This window comes from Muscardinus avellanarius (genome assembly GCF_963383645.1).
Source record: "Muscardinus avellanarius genome assembly, chromosome: 4".
Taxonomy (NCBI): domain Eukaryota; kingdom Metazoa; phylum Chordata; class Mammalia; order Rodentia; family Gliridae; genus Muscardinus; species Muscardinus avellanarius.
In genome coordinates, this window is record NC_137789.1 from 85,089,459 (window position 1) to 85,107,011 (window position 17,553).

At 39.0% G+C, this 17,553-nt stretch overlaps 1 protein-coding gene across 3 annotated transcripts in view; it reads left to right on the forward strand.

The window, feature by feature from the left end:
* The window catches only part of ST18 (ST18 C2H2C-type zinc finger transcription factor), a gene marked incomplete at both ends in the record, with an annotated part of 120,580 nt that overhangs the window by 29,031 nt on the left and 73,996 nt on the right, over positions 1–17,553 (forward strand). For all 3 annotated transcript variants that reach the window (XM_080694416.1, XM_080694417.1, XM_080694418.1), the window contains one exon: positions 11,053–11,243. In XM_080694416.1, the coding sequence (XP_080550542.1) occupies positions 11,053–11,243 (191 nt within the window). The remainder of the gene's footprint in view (positions 1–11,052; positions 11,244–17,553) is intronic.

The window sequence follows — 17,553 nt, forward strand, 5'->3', positions numbered from 1 at the left end:
GACCATTCATGCCATCCTATAGGTACCACCATAGTCTAATCACCCATCATCTCCTATTTGACAATCTCCTGTCTTCTTTCTTTTCTTTTCTTTTTCTTTTCTCTTTTCCGTGCTGGGGATTGAACTGAGGGCCTCATATGTGCAAAGCAAGTTCTACTTATGTTCTAACTTTGGGGCCTATAACCTGTTCTCAATAACACTAACCTGCTCTCATCCTACTAATATGCAAATCAGCATGTCCCTTGTCAAAACACTACAAAATCTTCACATCTCATTAAGAGTTGAAGTCCCTAAAGTGGTTTACCATTCTCAGCACCATCTGGATCCATTATTTTTTAGCCAAATGGCCTGCTATTTCTCTACCAACTCCCCGTGCTTGAGCTTCCAGGCTTGTGCTCAGAAACTTCTTGGTTGGAAAATGCTGCCTCAGGACAGTTGCACAGACTATTCCCGCCACCTAAAATTAAATTAAGCACCTTTGTGTGTGTGTGTGTGTGTGTGTGTGTGTGTGTGTCTGTGTGTGTTTTGGCTCTGGGGATTGAACCCAGGGACAGTCTACATGAAAGCTACAGCCCCAGCCCTTTAAAATAAATTTTTGCAACAAGGTCTCACTAAGTTTCTGAAGGTCTCCCTAAGTTGCTGAGGCTGGCTTAAGCCGGATTGTCTCAAACATCTTGTCCCAGCCTCCTAAGTGTCATGTGCCACCATGCCCAGCTTAAGTTTTAAGCATCTTCACGGGGCTTCTCCCGATCACGGTATCTGCTCTCCTTTGCATCTGGAACATCCACTAGAAGTGCTCATTGTGATGCTTTTGGGAGGTGATGGAACTCTGAAGAGGTCGGGCCTAATGGGAGTCATGGGTCATTGGGGGTGCACGTTTGAAGGGGTTCATGGGACTCTGATGTCCTCCTGCTCCCATTTCTCTTTTGCATCCCAGTCTTGAACAATTCTGCCACCTGTTCTTGTCACAATGCACTGCCTCTCTGTAGGCCAAACAGCAGCAGGACCAACCCAACCAATCATGCACTGAAAACCTCCAAAACAGTGATCCAGAAGAAACCTTTCTACTTTTTAAGTTGATGCTCTCAAATATTTTGTCACAGAAACATAAAACTGACTAACATGCGATCTGAAATCCTTTACTATCATGCATTCCTTATTTCTCTTGTCTTTTTTATTATTCTAAAGTACTTATCTTTAAGTACTTTAAGCTATGCATTATAGTCAATTTACAAAACTTCTGTCTTCTCTATGATAAAAATTTCAGAAAGAGAGAATTTTTTCTAACTTCAGTCAATGTTCTATCTTTATTTAGCACTAAAAGCATTTCTACTGAGTGAGGATCTCCATAGGCACATGAACAGTTTATATAGTAATGTGCATCTAAATTAATTTTTCCAAATAACTGTTAAGTTTTGTTTACCAAAAGGTATGCAAAAGCAGTTAAAAAGAGCCAGTTCCATTAGTTAATAATCACTACTGTAGTTATAGATTGCACTTGTTTTAGATTTGTGATGTGGAATGGAAAGGAACTCAGACATGGTTCCTTACTTAAAATAATTTTCACATTGGGTAATTAGGCTAAACGCGCACATAGATATCATTTGGCAACATTTACAAGGTAAACTCAACTCACTTCTTTTTAAGGCCTTATTCTGTACTTAGTACAAGAAATATGTCTCTCATTTCCTAGGTCAAAGAAAATGCTTTCACCAGTATGTCAATGTTATGGTGTCTTGTCCTTTAAGAAAAAGGTTAATTGTAATTCCAAGACAAATAAATTTTATAGTAGGTTTCACTTCTAGCCTCTATTAAATTTTATAGTAGGTTTCACTTCTAGCCTCTACAATAAGGCTGGTTACTTGGAGAGCTTTTTATGATTGGCTGTGTTTATTCACTAAATTAAGTTGTATATGTCTGATGGATTGATACAAATAGTTTGAAGGACAGTGATAATTAGGTGCCAAAATTTAGATCCAGACCGGCTGGGTTCAAATCTAGATCCTTCATTAATGACTGTTTGATAATTGATAATACAACCTCTCTGAGTTCAGAGAATAGTACCAATCTTAGAGTATTATTATGATAATTCAACCAGTTGGCAGATGTAAATCATTTAGAACACTACTTGGTACATTGTAAATACAGCCAACCCTCCATATTTGTCAGTTCCACATTCAAGGATTCAACCAATTGAGAATAAAAAATTTTTGGAAAATAATTACATCTGTACTGAATGTGTATAGACTATTTTTCTTGTCGTTATTCTCTAAACAATATAGTTTAAAAATATTTATATGGTGTGGAGGCACACACTTGTAATCCCAGCATTTGGGAGGCTGAGACAGGAGGATCGCTGTTCACAGACAGCCTCAGCTACTTAGCCCTTTGCAATTTAGTGAGACCCTGTTTCAAAATATAGAATAAATAATAGGGCTGAGGGTGTAGCTTGGAGGTTGAATGCCCCTCAGTTCCATCCCCAGTACCAGAGAGAAGAAAAAATATTTATACAACACTTGTGCTGGATTAGGTATTATAAATAATCTAAAGATGATTTAAAGTACATGGAAGGATATGGGTATTTCAAATATAAACACTATGTCAAAATTGAATACCCTCTGATTTTGGTATGGGGATGGGTGTATTTTGAACCCATCTCCTAAGATTGCCAAGGGATACCTATACTCACAACTCTTACATGTCTGATCATTAGCTTCCCTAGGTTACAAACCTCCACTTAAAGTCTAGTCCTTTGATTCTATGAATGCTTCTGGCAATCAAAGAAACTTGCAGTTCACAGGGGCAAGACATTCTCTCATACTGCAAATTAACCTGCTAATTAATTTTAAGCAACTTTTTCTTGAAATATAACCCACATACAGAAAAGTACACATGTTATAAAGCTTTATAATTTTTTACTATATAAATAAATCCATAAATTCACAACCTGAAACAAACGTTATCAACATCCCAGGTTCCCTCTCTGATACCCCTCACTAAATAACCATTCTCCTTGCCTTTCTCATGTAGATTGTGTTAATGTGCTAGGTTTTGACTTTATGTATTGTGTCAGCTTTTAATTGCTGTAATCAAAAACATGACCAGAGCAACTTAAAGGAGAAAAGTTTGTTTTGGCTCCTGGTTTCAGAGGTCTCAGAGACTGGCCAACTCCATTGTTCTGGGCCTGAGGTGAGAAAGAATATCATGGTGGAAGGAAGTTCCTCAGCCTATGGCAGCCAGGAAGGAGAGAGCGAGAGAGAGAGCGAGAGTGAGAGCGAGAGAGAGAGAGAGAGAGAGAGAGAGAGAGAGAGAGAGAGAGAGAGAGAGAGAGAGAGAGAGAGACAGAGAGAGAGGAAGAAGGAGGAGGAGGAGAGCTGGGGGTGGTGGCGCATGCTTGTAATCCTAGTACTTGGGAGGCTGAGACAGGAGGATTGCAGTTTTGTGGCCAGCCTCAGCTACTTAGTGAAGCCCTCTACAACTTAGTGAGACCCTGTTTCCAAATAAGAATAAAAAATAGGACTGGGGGGGTGTAGCTCAGAAGTGGAATGCCCCTATGTTTAATCCCCAGGTCTGCAGAAAAAAAAATAGAAAAAGAAAAAAAAGAGGAGGAAGAAGAAGAGGAGGAGGAGGAGGAGGAGGAGGAGGAGGAGGAGGAGGAGGAGAAGGCAGTCGTAATCCTCCTGATCCAGTCACTTTCCAAGAGCCCCACCTCTGGACCTAGCTTCACTGGGGACTGTGTTTTTTGGGTGACATCCAAGATCCAGACCATACCATGTATCTACTCTTTTGTTACCTAGTTTCTTTCATTCAACAATATGCTTATGAAATTCATCACAGTTTGTAGAAACAATTGCCTTTTCCTCATGGCTACTGTGGAGTTGTCCTGGAGTTGACATTTCCCTGTGCTGTACACTCTCAGCTGAAGGGTCATGTGGTACCCAGCATGATGCAGGGAGCATCATGTTCTATCAGGTGTATACTTAGGAGTGGAATTTCTGGGTCGCTGGTTAGATATATGCTCAGGTTTAATAGATCTTGCCCAGGAGTTTCCAAAGCTGCCTTAAGACTTTGTTGCACCAGCGATGTGTGAAAATTCCAGTTTCTCTGGGTCTTGGCAGACATTGGTGGTGTCAGTCTTCTTGTTTCAGCCATCCTGGTGGGGATGGATAGTATTTAACTGTAGATGTTTATACTTCCCCAGAGATGACAGAGATGGAGTTTCTCTTTATTTGTATATTGACCAAATGTTCTTATATGACGTGACTACTCAAGTCTTTTGCCTAATTAAAAAAAAAACATAGTTTGTTTTTTTTCTTATTTATTGGGAAAGATTCTTTATATATTCTGTAGTATATGCCATCTTTTAATATATGTGTTGCAAATACCTTTTCCCACTCTGTAGCTTGATTTTTCACTCTTAAGGGTCTTTTAGAAATGTTTTGAAGAGCGCATACCTAACTATGATAAGAGCAGCGCTCAGTGACTCTTCCCAACCAAAACATGCAATGTATAAATTGACCAAGAAACAGAATATTGATATGAAGCTCCCGCACTGGCTGATACCTTCCAGTTTACAAAAGTTTTTGCATTTTAATGTGTTCTAATTTATCAGTGTTTTCTTTTAAATTAGTGTTTTTTGTGTACTTGACAAATCATTGCCTGCCCTTAGGAGATTCAAGGCAATCCCTATAAAACCACAAGCGGGCCTAAGGTCATAAGAACATGGCCTTACATTGTCTTATATAATCTTTATTGTTTCATAGGGTAAATTTTAAATTTACAATCAGTCCTTCTGTACCTGTTGGAACCTGTAAACTTCCTATCTTAGTCTCCCAAGTACTGGAACTACAGGCATATTCTACCACACACAGCTTGTCTCCTCTTCCTCCTCCTCCTCCTCCTCCTCCTTCTTCTTTTTCTTCTTCTTCCTCTCTCTCTCTCTCTCTCTCTCTCTCTCTCTCTCTCTCTCTCTCTCACACACACACACACACACACACACCTTCCTGATAGAAGATATGTTCCAAGACACACAGTGGATGATTAAACCCTTAGCGAGCATTAAATCCTATACATACTATGTTTTTCCTCAGTTGACATTCATAGTTTCTCTTAACAGTGAGGAACTTTACAGTTTGTATGGCTTATCCATATTGCCAGCATCACTCTTTGTGCTTGGAGGATCCATTCCTAAGTAATATGAAAGTTATTTGAAAACAAGCATTGTGATAACTCAGCAGTCAGTCTGATAACCAAGATGGCTGTTAAAAAGTGATTAGAGGGTGAATGGTTTACACGGTGTGGATACATTGGACACTGAGAAGATTTCCATCTTAGGCAGACAGAGTAAGACAGTACCAAATTCCATCATGCTACTCAGAATGGCACACGACTTAAAACTTATGAGTTGTTTATTTCTGGAATTTTCCATTTAATATTTTTGGATACTGATTGACTGGATAACAGACAGACTGTGTAAAGCAAAATCACAAATAAGGTAGGACAGCTGTGTGTAGAATGACATACATGTCAAGATACTTTTTTTAGATAAATATCCAGTTGACCTAACAGTGTCACTGAAGATACAATCCTTCCCCCAGTTACACTTTTGCCCTACTTCTAGAACTCTGTTCTGTTCTTTCAGTCTATTTGTTTATGCTTTCACCAATAATACCCTAACCCTAATGCTATAGATATGATAGTCTTTTACGTCCCAAAATGTCAATCTTCATTGTTTTTGTTTTCCTTCAAGGTTGTCTTTGTTGAGCCTGGCGTGGTGGCGCATGCTTGTAATCCCAGTATTTGGGAGGCTGAGACCTGAGGATCAGGGTTCGCGGACAGCCTCTGCTACTTAGTGAGGCCCTCTGCAACTCAGTGAGACCCTGTTTCAAAATAAAAAATTAAAAACGGGCAGAGGGTGTAGCTCGGAGGTCAAATGCCCCTGGATTCCATCCCCAGACCCCCCCCCCCAAAAAAAAGATTGTCTTTGTTGTTCTTTTTTGCTTTAATATCCACAGAATTTGTAGAATTAATTTGTTAATTTATTTTTAAAAGGCTCTCATGTGGTTTTATAGGGATTGCCTTAAATCTCATAGACAAATTTGGAAAGAACTGAAATCTTGCTATGCTGTCTTTTATTCCACAAATATTTCTCCATCTACTTAGGTCTTCTTTAATTTTCTGAATATGTCCTTTGTTTTTTTATAGGGCATAAATCTTCTGTTAGATTTACCCCTAGGTATTTCAATATTTCTATGCTATTGTAAGTAGGTTTTATATTGAACTTTTATTTTTTAATTGTTTATTACTGATTTGTGGAGGTACAATTAATTTTTGAATAGTGACCTTACTTAGATTTACTTCTTCTTTTTAAAATTTATCTGTAGATTCTTTTGGATTTTCCCTCACATATAATCATGTCTCTGCAAAAAATATATTTCTCCTTTTGAGCATCAAAACTTTGTTTTTTCTGCCAATCTTCTTAGTCTTGGTTCACATTTATACTTGATCCCTTTTGATGAGTATGTGATTGTCTGCCGAATTGGAAGAAATCTGTATTTGTGCTATGAATTGTCAATGAAAATTTTGGAACATGTAAATGGTTTCCTTGGACTTAGGGTTTTATAATTTATATTTATTTTTCTATTTTATTCTTTTGGGAGGAAGGTCTTCCTATATTTTATATTAATTTCCTATCTTCTGATAACTTTCATTGAGAATTTATTACTCTAGAAGATAAGTTGAAAAACTGCTTATTGGACAGATTGTGGAAATTTACAATTTTCACATTTGTTCTCTTTTCTGAAACCTGACTGTTCAATGAATTTGATTTCTAAACACATTTCAGTATTTAATTTATTATGAATGTTATTCAATGGCTTTAAAAAACAGTTATATGTTATATCAAAGAGAATAGCATTTTAAATTGGAAGCAAAATTTCTAAATGGAAGCTTTTCTCAAATAGGTAACCCAAAAATCTCTCTGAGGTAAATACAGACTCTTTAAAAATATAACATCAAAACCTGAAATATGATGTTGAAAGAATTTGGTACATTGATAAAGTTCCCAGGGGGTGGGAAAGGCAGAAAGATGCTTAAAGCAATAGTTTGATTGAATAGAACAATAAATGCAGGGCTGAGTGAATTTTTTTCTTTCTTTCTCATCTACTAGAAAAATATAGATAATAGAGCTCATTTATTTCCTTAACATTTCAGAGCTCTGCAGATGGGAAGACACAGCCCCGTGGAAATGATTCCTGGCAACCTTGAGGAGCATGTTAGCACTCTGTGGCATTTCTCTCGGTGCATGTGAAGCACGGCTTTCCCTGGCTGCAGTGTCACAGTGAAGTGTCACAATAAAGCAAAATAGTGTGCCCTCAGGGAAAACTAGGGAAAGGGACTATTTTCTATGCACACACAAAGGGTAATATTTATTATAAAGCCTTTCATTCTAGCTCCAAATGCTGCCTGGGTTGTGAGTGCTTTGCAATGGAGAAATTGCACAGGATGGGAGCTTGAAAGCAAATGTTATGTGTAAATCTAACATAATTTATGTAAATATAAATAATATGTAAAAATAGAATGCACTTCTGAACACAGAGCCAGGGCGAGAGTTGGTGATGCTCTGAATGACAGCATCAGGCAGCACTGATGGAGTCCAGGGAGCACTGGGCTGGGAGTCAGATTACTCTGCCTTTACTTATTTTTGTCACCATCGACACAGATATTATCTCTTTTATCCTCAAACATGTGATATAGAAATTATTATATCTATTTGCTGATGAGAAGTTCGATGTCCTAAACTGTGCAACTATTTGTTATAGATCACAAGCTTAGAATTGATGAAACAGCTTCCTATTGTGGTGGGATGTAAGGCAATGGCTTATTTTACCATAGACTTGTACTTGTGATAAAACCTGATGTATCGCCTTCATATCACACTTGCACAGTTATTATTTGGACCCAGGTATTGAACTTGATTTCTGTTACCATTAAAAGTCACCCTACTGTTGTCATTTACTGTCCAGTTCATTGGTAGAAGAGGGCTTAGGGTTTACAGCGAATTTCCAATTACTGTGACTTGGTTCCATCTTTAGGTTGAGTACTCATCCTTGGGCAGGATCCTGTATGGGCACTTTCCTTCCAGCTAAAGATCTCGCTGTTCCATTCAGGTGCCAGTTCAATGATTCCCAAACATACACAGACTCTACCTGAATCTACTGTCCTGACCTGGCAAGGTGGAGGAGGCATCTGAGCTCTGGGCCCAGCAGACTTGGCTCACATATCAGCTACATTGGTTACTAGTTTTTTTTTTTATTATTTAGGGAGTGTTACTTGTCGTTATAGGTAATATTGGATGATGATATTAACCAGATAAACTGTAAGAAGCAGATAGAATGTATTCAGGTTCCCATAATCAAAGTAAAAAAAAATGAAATTTTAAAACTGATCAGTCCTTGTGAACTATTTCCACCACCCCTGTGTCACTGATGAATGCTTCCTGATATCAACAGTTCTCCTTTCTTGCGACCCCATCATCCTTCTTCATTTTCAATTTTATTGTGGTATGAACACTTAGCCTAACATTTAATCTCTTAGCATTTTTTAATCATGTAATATGGCATTGTTGAGCCTAGGTACAATGTTGTACAGCAGATCTCTGGAGTTTGTTCATTCTGTTGAACTAAAATGTTATGCCCGTTAGACAGGACCTCCCCTTTTCCCCTTCCTCTAGTCTAAAGCAACTATTATCTCACTTTTTGATTCTACTAATGTTGACTACTTCATATTCCTCATATAAGCAGAATCCTGCACGATTTTCCCTTTGAGTCTGGCTTATTTCACCTAATATCATGTCTTCAAGGTTCACTCATGTTGTTGCACATGGCAGGATTTTCTTTTCTCAGGTTGAATAGCATTCCAGTGTGTGTGTGTGTGTGTGTGTGTGTGTGTGTGTGTGTGTCTGTGTGTGTACTTTTTATGTTTTTATAGATACATTGTCATTATACATCCTAGTAAGATTCAAAGTGACACAAACATGCATCACACATCTTTATCCATTCATCTGCCCATGGGCATAGAGGTTGTTTCCATATCTTGGCTATTGAGAATAGTGCTGCGATGGACATAGAAAACCATAGAGGATATTCGAAAACAGACCTACCATTATCCAGAAAGCCTACTTCTGGGTATTTATGCAAATTAATTGCATTTAGGATTCTGGGTAAATCTTCATTTCAATACACTTTGTTAGCCCCTCTCCCATGGCAATGCCAGGCTTACATCACTATGGTTCTTAAAATCCACTTTTTCCCTTGCTTAATAAGTCTGAACACCAGGGGAGTTGCTCCCATATTTTGCAAATCTTGGTTCTGATAATGGCTTAAGTGGCCTTGAGTATATATGTTCTAGGTAGTGTTCCTTTGGTGGAAATTAATTTGATTTGGAAATTTAGGAAGTTCCTTGAGTTGTCCTCACGCACAGGGATTCTGTCTCCTAGGCAACATACCTTACCATATCTTATCTTCACATCTTTGATCTATTTCTTTTGCCCCTCCCCTTCAAAATCAAGTCTCCTTTGACCGAGAAGACAAGTGTGAAGTCAGTTCTGTTTGTGCCCACACCTGTTCACCATAAACCTGTCCTCCTTCAAAGACCAACAGATTAGTTCTGCTCTGTGTAGGCCTCCTCTTTCTGACAAGTCTTCCAACAAAGGTATTTTTGGGTCCCACAGTTTCTGTTTAGATTTTCTTTTGTTCTATTTTCTGTACATGGGCACTTGAAATTGGGGTTCATTGGAGACACCTTGTAAAAGCACATTAGTTTATTTAGGAACTTCACACCCATTTCTTCCTGTCAGCATACTTTTAATTCTCCAATATTTTATCATTTTTGATAAATTTCTAACACTGGAATTATCTCTTCTTCTGGAATCTTTCTTTTGATCCTACAAGGAATGACATTTTCCCCTCCCTTGGAAGTTTTTGCATCTCCTCTTCCGTATTTGATAATTTATTTATGGCTATAAGCAAATTGTTTTCATGAACAGGCCACCATCTTTGCATTGATGTTTGTGTGAAACAGCTTTAAGGCCTTTCTGTATTTAGTAATATTACTGAGAATTCAGCCATCTCTTAGGGATGGAATTTGCAATTCTCTCCTCTGGATCTTTTCATCTACAGCCCCTGCATTTTTCTTCAAAGAGCATTTAATAAATATCACTCATAGGCTTAGCGTTGGCTCAACTCTTTAGTCTTGCTGGATCTTGTCAAGAGAACATTGGCCTTAACTTCACACATAGAGTGATGGGTATTAACTGATCGAACTAGCTACAGGGAGGAAATCTGTGTTGAAAAGGCCTCCCTCAGCAGCATTTCCAAATACAGCCATGTGAGAACAGGGATAAGGCAAAAACGGTTGTCCATCTTTGTGAAGCCAGTCTCACTTCTCCTCCTTTTACTTGTTTGTTCTGCATGCCAGGTGGGTGGGAATCAAAAGGCCGAATTTTATGTAGCATCTCATCCCTTTTTTGTGTGTGACTGGAGAAGGGTTGAGTGACTGTTCACAGCTTCCTTACTGAGTGACCTTTCATTCAAATCAAAGCGTCTCCAGTCTCAGGCACAACCGTGGCTCAGATACGAAGTTTCAGTGGCAGATAACTATTAGAAGAACCTTGTGATTTGTCCATACTAGAAACATATTTTGTATCTCGTGGTTTATTTTACACATTAGCTGGTTTTTAGGATTAGAAAGCCAGGGCAAATCTTGTTTCATCACTCCCTAGGCATTTAGTGTAGTGCCAGCAAAGCACAGATTAACGTATGCTTACTCCAGATTAGGATGGTATTAAAAAAAAAAAAACTCTTCTGATAGACAAAAAAAATAGAATCTGCACAGTTCGCTAGTTTCTGTAAATGGGCTCTCTGTGTTGGTGACAAGTGTTTGTTCCTAAACCTCTAGTCCCAAGTTATCAAATGTTTATACTTGGTAAAAGCCAAATTCTAAACAGCAATGAACGCTGTTTTACCGTGCTCTTACTTTGCCCTCTCACTCTAGTGCTGTGTATGATTGCAACGTGGTGAAGAAGAGGCGAGCCGAAGAGCAGGCGCTGGGTGTCCCGGTCAACAAGAGGAAATCCCTGCTGATGAAGCCACGACACTACAGCCCTCACACAGACTGCAAAGGAGACCAAGACGACAAGCCGGAGGATGAAGGCCTCCCAGAAACCAACAACCGCTCTGCTGCAGGTAGCAAGGAAAAGTGGCCCAACTCTATCTACTCCTTGGCACCAAAGGCCCCGTTGGCATTTATATAGAGCCTGTGCTTGGTATGGTTGTAAAAGTATATCTGGAATTTGGGAGCGAAGCCAAACACTGATTTTACTCAGTACTTATTTATTGAGAGGGACATGGTATTGAATACCTGTCAATCCAGTATTTGGGAGGCTGAAATAGGAGGATCACAGGTTTGAGGCCAGTCTCAGCAAATTAATAAGACCCTGTTTCAAGATTTTAAAAAATCAATTTAAAAGGGGATGGGAGTGGTTGGATGAGGTCTCCCATGCCAGTAATCCCAGTACTTGGGAGGCTGAGGCAGGTTCAATGCCAGCCTCAGCAACTTAATGAGGCTCTCAGCAACTTTGTGTGACTCTGTTTCATGTAAAAAATACAAAAGGACTGGAGTGTAGCTCAGAGTTGAATATCCCTAGGCTCAATCGCTAGCGTCACACACAAAAAAAATGGAAAGGGGGCCTGAGGGTATATCTCAGAGGCAGAATGCCCTTACATTCAATCCCAGTACCAAATAAGTAAATTAATTTAATGAGGGCCCAATTTTTTTCAGTACTATGGAGAGTCTATAGATAAACAACAGAGTCCTTGCCTTGAGTCCATTTTCAAAAACACAGGACTGGGCTCTGTCTCTAAAGAAAATAAAAGATACTAAGCATTAAAGTTGAAGAGTGCCTTGTCTTATATAGGATGAATATTTAATTCTTGAAAAATGCTTTGAAATTGCATATTTAAGCTTTTATATGCCTTTTCAATTATTAAGTTCTATATAATTTTCATTAATGGTTATAGTGTATCTATAGCATAGTTAAAATATAATTTGAAATAATAACTGAGATGAAGTGAGATAGTCTTTGATCTTAATATTTTCTATATTTTTGAATAAATATTTATAATAATGGCCTGTAAAAGTGACCTAAAGTTATCACTTTAGAGGCTTTCCTTCAGTAGGAAAATGATATAGAAAATGTATCACTGTGCCCATTATTTCCCAAATAAATCATTTTAATTTACTTTTATGTACACATTGTAATTCATTAATTCAATTCCTCACTCTCTCATCAAACGCCCTCTCATCAGGCTGAGTGAAATGAAGTGACTATTGTGACTCTAAGATTTGTTTCTTCCCCAGTTCATAGTAATTTTCAATGGTTCCTGGTGATCATATGCCCTACAAGTTGGAATATCACTGATTGCTATGTGTAGAAGGCTAAAGTGGAAGAAATGCAAAAAAATCTCAAAAATTATGGAAAAAATTAAAATCTAAGGCTTGATTTAGTAGAAAGCAAAATTAGGTCCACATGTTCTATTACATGTACATATTTTTCCTGAATGTAACTTTTTAAGGAATTAAATATACTAAATAATTTGTTATTTGGAAAGAAGTTATTATATAAACACAGGCGCCAATATTCTTAGATGATAAATAAAATTACAAGAAGTATCATAGGTCTTAATTTAAAAGATTAAAAAGCAAATCAACCAAGTAAGAATGAATCTCAGGTCAGGCTCATTCTGTCTTGAGTACTCTTAGCTTAGAAGTAGTTGAAGATTTTGTGGTTAAATAAAATTATCTTTTGATGTGAATATGGTTATGTATATTTTCTAGCTTCTCTGTACATGTATATGGTTTAAAGCCTCCTGGCTTATCTGTGAATTATCATTATTCTTGTCATCTCTTTAATTTCCTTGAGGTGGTCAGTTTTACTTGTTGGATCATGAAAATTGCAGATTAAATCTAGTCTAAGGGAAAGTCATTGATCATTGTGATAGAATTGAGGTATAATTCACCTGGCTGCCATGAATTAGCCAGGTGCTTTTCCTAAATGGGAAGGATTTTGCATTAGCACATCATTGGTCTATGAGGCCAAGGACTGTGCTGGCTTGCTTCTTTCCCACCTACTAGTACCTGTTTGATCTGCATAGTTGCTAAATATTAGCCATGTGAGTGCATGTTCCAGGCCATTCAATTAAGTGCTCAGTTAGACTTAGCAAAGGACATCTATCTGAAAGTTTACAAATATTAAATATTTCTGTTTAATATTAGAACTATTTATTAATAATAATAATAATAATAATAATTATTATTATTATTATTATTATTATTTGGAGTGCTGGGGGTGAAACCCAAGGGCATTCTACCTCCAAGCTATATCCCCAGCCCTATTTTTTACTCTTTATTTTGAAACAGGTCTCACTGAGTTGCAAAGGGCCTCACTAAGTAGCTAAGGCTGTCCGCGAACCACGATCCTCCTGTCTCAGCCTCCAAAATGCTGGGATTATAAGCATATATCACCATGCCTGGCTTAGAAACATGATTGATGACGAATAGGTTAAAATTATGACAACTGTAACCATTATTTTTGAGTTTTTCATGTATTCCAGGCATTTATCTTATAAACTTAATCCACGTTACCATGCCACAAGGTGTATGTTCACAGTTTTACAGATGAGATCGATGAGGACCAAAGAGATTTAATGCTGAAGGGAATACAGCTTGTAGGTGTTGAAATGAAGATTATAGCAAGCAACAGAAAGGAAAAACAAACTATTTCCCGGTTAATGTGATCCTGATCTAATTCTCTGCTTCCTTTGACTACCTTTAAAATTTAGACTGGGCAAAGTTTTGAAAGTGTCAAGTAATGCTGTTACCATTTCCAAAAATGGCAGGTCACTGGTATTCCCATCTCAAGTCAATAGAGCAAACACTCTAAGTTGCCTTGAGCCCTCTGAGCAAGTTCTCTCCCACCACTTGAAGGAAAGAGAGCAGAGTTAGTGCCTAGCCTGGAAAAGGTGCTCTTCATCCCTCCTCTTGCTCTCTCCAGGTACCCCCGTGTCTTCACCGGGCCAGGTGTGTGCCCAGTCACATCCTCAGTTGGGAAGCTGATGAGAGTATATATAGTAGAGCAGTGTGCAGGCTAAGGTCATGTGCGTGAATTCTATCCACCTTTCATTCCATTTGATTACACTCTACTTCTTTAACCAGCTAGCTTTCAAAGAAATACAAAATAGGTGACCACACTGGATTGGCGCCACACTGCCCTGGCCTGGAATAGCCTGTGGTCTTGAGCAAATCCTCATCTCCCTAGAGCTGTCGTTTACCTTCTTATAGCTTATTATAGCTATGAGAAGCTATATAGAGCTATACCTAGCTTCTTCTTACCTTATTTTAGTTATTAAGTTATTATGGAGATGGAATGAGATAGAAAATGGACTGGGCATGGTGGTACATGCCTGTAATCTCAGCTACAGGGGAGACCGAAGCAGGAGGATCACAGATTTGAAGCCAGCAACAGCAACTTAGCAGATGCTCAGCAACTTAGTGAGACCTTGACTCAAAAAATAAAGAATTGGGGGCATAGTTCAGTGGTAGAGCACCCTTGGGTTCAACCCTCACTACTGTGGAAAAATAAATGAAGGGCATGCCAAGATGTATCAGTTTATGGCTCTAGGAAGGACTATGGAAGCAACCTGTCACTGGGCCATTGGATTACCTTCATTTTGAAAATGAGAATCCGGGACTCAAGAGAATGAGGGCCTTACCAAAGGGCACGCAGGCAGGAGGTACTGGAAAGGCAGCAGGATCCAGGCTCTGGACCTCATATCTGTTTGGATTAGTGCACTGGACACTGGCTCCCAGCTTTCTAAGGCAGTTTCTGAGCAGCACTTTAATAGTAGGTGTGGGTAGTGACCTGGATAAGCCTTCTATCCTTCGTACCCAGTTTTATTTATTCTTGTAAATCAAGAACAGTCCTGTTTCATTTATGTCATGGATCCCAGGGTCCCATGACATTACTGTATCTTTGGAAATAATATCTGGGGACAGGGAAGAGAGCTGTCATTTACTGGATGCCTACTGGGGGTTCTCATATGACTTCCCTGCATGTGCACAGGGCCACCTTCCAAGCAGGCACACAGAGGAGTGCAGGCATCAGAATTCCAGCCTGCATCCAGGTGCTCTACAGGCGGGGGCCGCCTTAGTTACTCCAGTGGCAAATGCACAGAATATATTACCATGCTGCTGGGGAAAATAAAAACACTCTAAGTTAAAAAAGAAAGAGCAAGGTATCAGGCATGCCATTATAAAGCTGGGAGAAACCTTGCAGATTGTTCAGGTAGAGAGATAACTCAAGTTTGTTCTTGCCCTCCTCCCACAACCCCAGGACGAAAGTGAGCTGAGGGAGGGGTTTGGGAACATGGAAAGCTGGTTTCCAGTTTGCAGAACGTCCCCAGGAACGTGTGTGCTGCTCACGTAGGCACCTCTGTCAGCAGGGCTCTTCTTTTTCTGAAGAATAATTAATAAATATTTTCTTTTAGCATATAACAAACAGTTGAACCAAACAATTATGTAAACTGGAAATGACCCAAACGTGAGCGGTTGGCAGCCGTGCCGTGAAATGCATTGTGGAGCACATGTGCGCGGTTGTCACGCCGCCTCGCTGGCGATCTGCACTTAATAGGAATATTTTAAACTATGTAGCTAAGCAACAGAGGTAATTGTTGCTTTCTAGAGCTTTTGTTAGCACTCTAACACAGCCCAAATATGCATAATTAGGTATAATGTCTATAAATCATTATTGTACACATGTGGGTAGTTAAGTGGAGTGAGAGAATAGCCTGACGAATTGAGTATATTCACTGAAAACGCTTTTTATTTGTTTTCTGTAGTTCATAATACTTTGAAATTATCATAACCCTTTACACTTTCTTTTAATAGCCAGCCACGAAACTGAGAAAAACTTCATTTGCATTTTCGACTATGTTTAATACATTATTTGAACCTGGAGTTCCTGTCAGGATGGCAGGATAACAGAGGCCCATCCTGTCAAAGACTAGGTGCTTGTTTACCCGGCCTCTTTTCTAGGAACTAAAATGTTAAAATTTCCAGTTTACGTTGAATGGATCCCAACAAAAGACTGCACCCTATAATCAGCATTATTTATAGGGCGAGTGTTGTGGCTGAATCCTTCCCTTCATCCAAAAATGCTTTTAGTTACTATGGCAATATTTACTTGATCCTGGCAGTCCAGTGTTGGTTTAGGGAGATAATTACCAGAAAGGAAGATGATGGAGATGTGTTTTTGAGTGTCCTTGTCAGAGACAATGTTTATAAAAAATTAAATGAGACAAAAAAGGGACATTGTCTTGGGAACGGACACCCTCTTTGCAGCCTCACACGGATGCTGTGCTTTTCTTCCTCCAAAGATGTGCCTGCACGCACAACGCTCTGCACTGGTCTTTAAGGGGCTTAGCCCCTCCTCTTGTTTTGTGTTTTTGTGCCCTGTTGTTTTTCTGGGTTTGGGTTTTTGTCCTAGTGGAAGTCCAAGGACCATCCCTGGGGTGACAGGTGTGTGCTGGGTACCACACCATGTACCTGGGCTGGGACTGGCATCACCAGAAGATCTACACCCCACAGGTGGTGTGTTTGCACTAAGGCAGACTCGGAGAGGCTGGTCAACACACACACACACACACACACACAGCTTGTCATCTTAATTGATCAAAGAGGTGACTCTGACAGCTACCTTGGAGATGACCATCCTGTCATTGGTCCTGCTCTTGGTCACAGGATATCTTGACTTTCAGGCCCCAGTATGGCGCCATTCTGAGCACAGCTACATATCCACATTCCCTGACCACCTCTACCTCTCTAATTTTTTTTTTTACCAAATGCATGCAGATCTCAACAGTGAATGTGTGTTACTGGGTAAGATGTTGTCCAATCCTGCCCACTACCCAGTTTGGGTTCTACAATATGGAATTTCAGTTTGACTGTGCAAAAAAAAATATGGTCTCAAAGGCTTTAGAATTCCTTTATATATAATGTGATACTGGGGTTCCTGGGAACCCTTCTACCTCTGGGCTACACTTCCAGACACATATTTTTATATTTTTATTTGGAAACAGGGTCTCTTAAACCAGCGTGGCTGGCTTCGAACCTGTGTGATCCTCCTGTTTCCGCCTCCCAAGCGCGGGAATTACAAGCATGCTCTACCATGCCTGGCCATATTATAGATATATTTTGCATCTTAGTTAACCTTTCATAAAATGTGAGTGCATGTCTGAGATACTATAGAGGAGAGAATGTAAACTGAATAAACTTTGAAATTACCTTACCATGTTAACAGGGAAATCATACATATATCCTTTACATATAGTCTAGTCAATTTCTTTCTTGTTGGCTAAGATGTGTGGAAGTATATAATCAATGCAATAACAATAAATTTACATCTAGAATTCTATTATTAATTATAGTCTTTTCTTGATC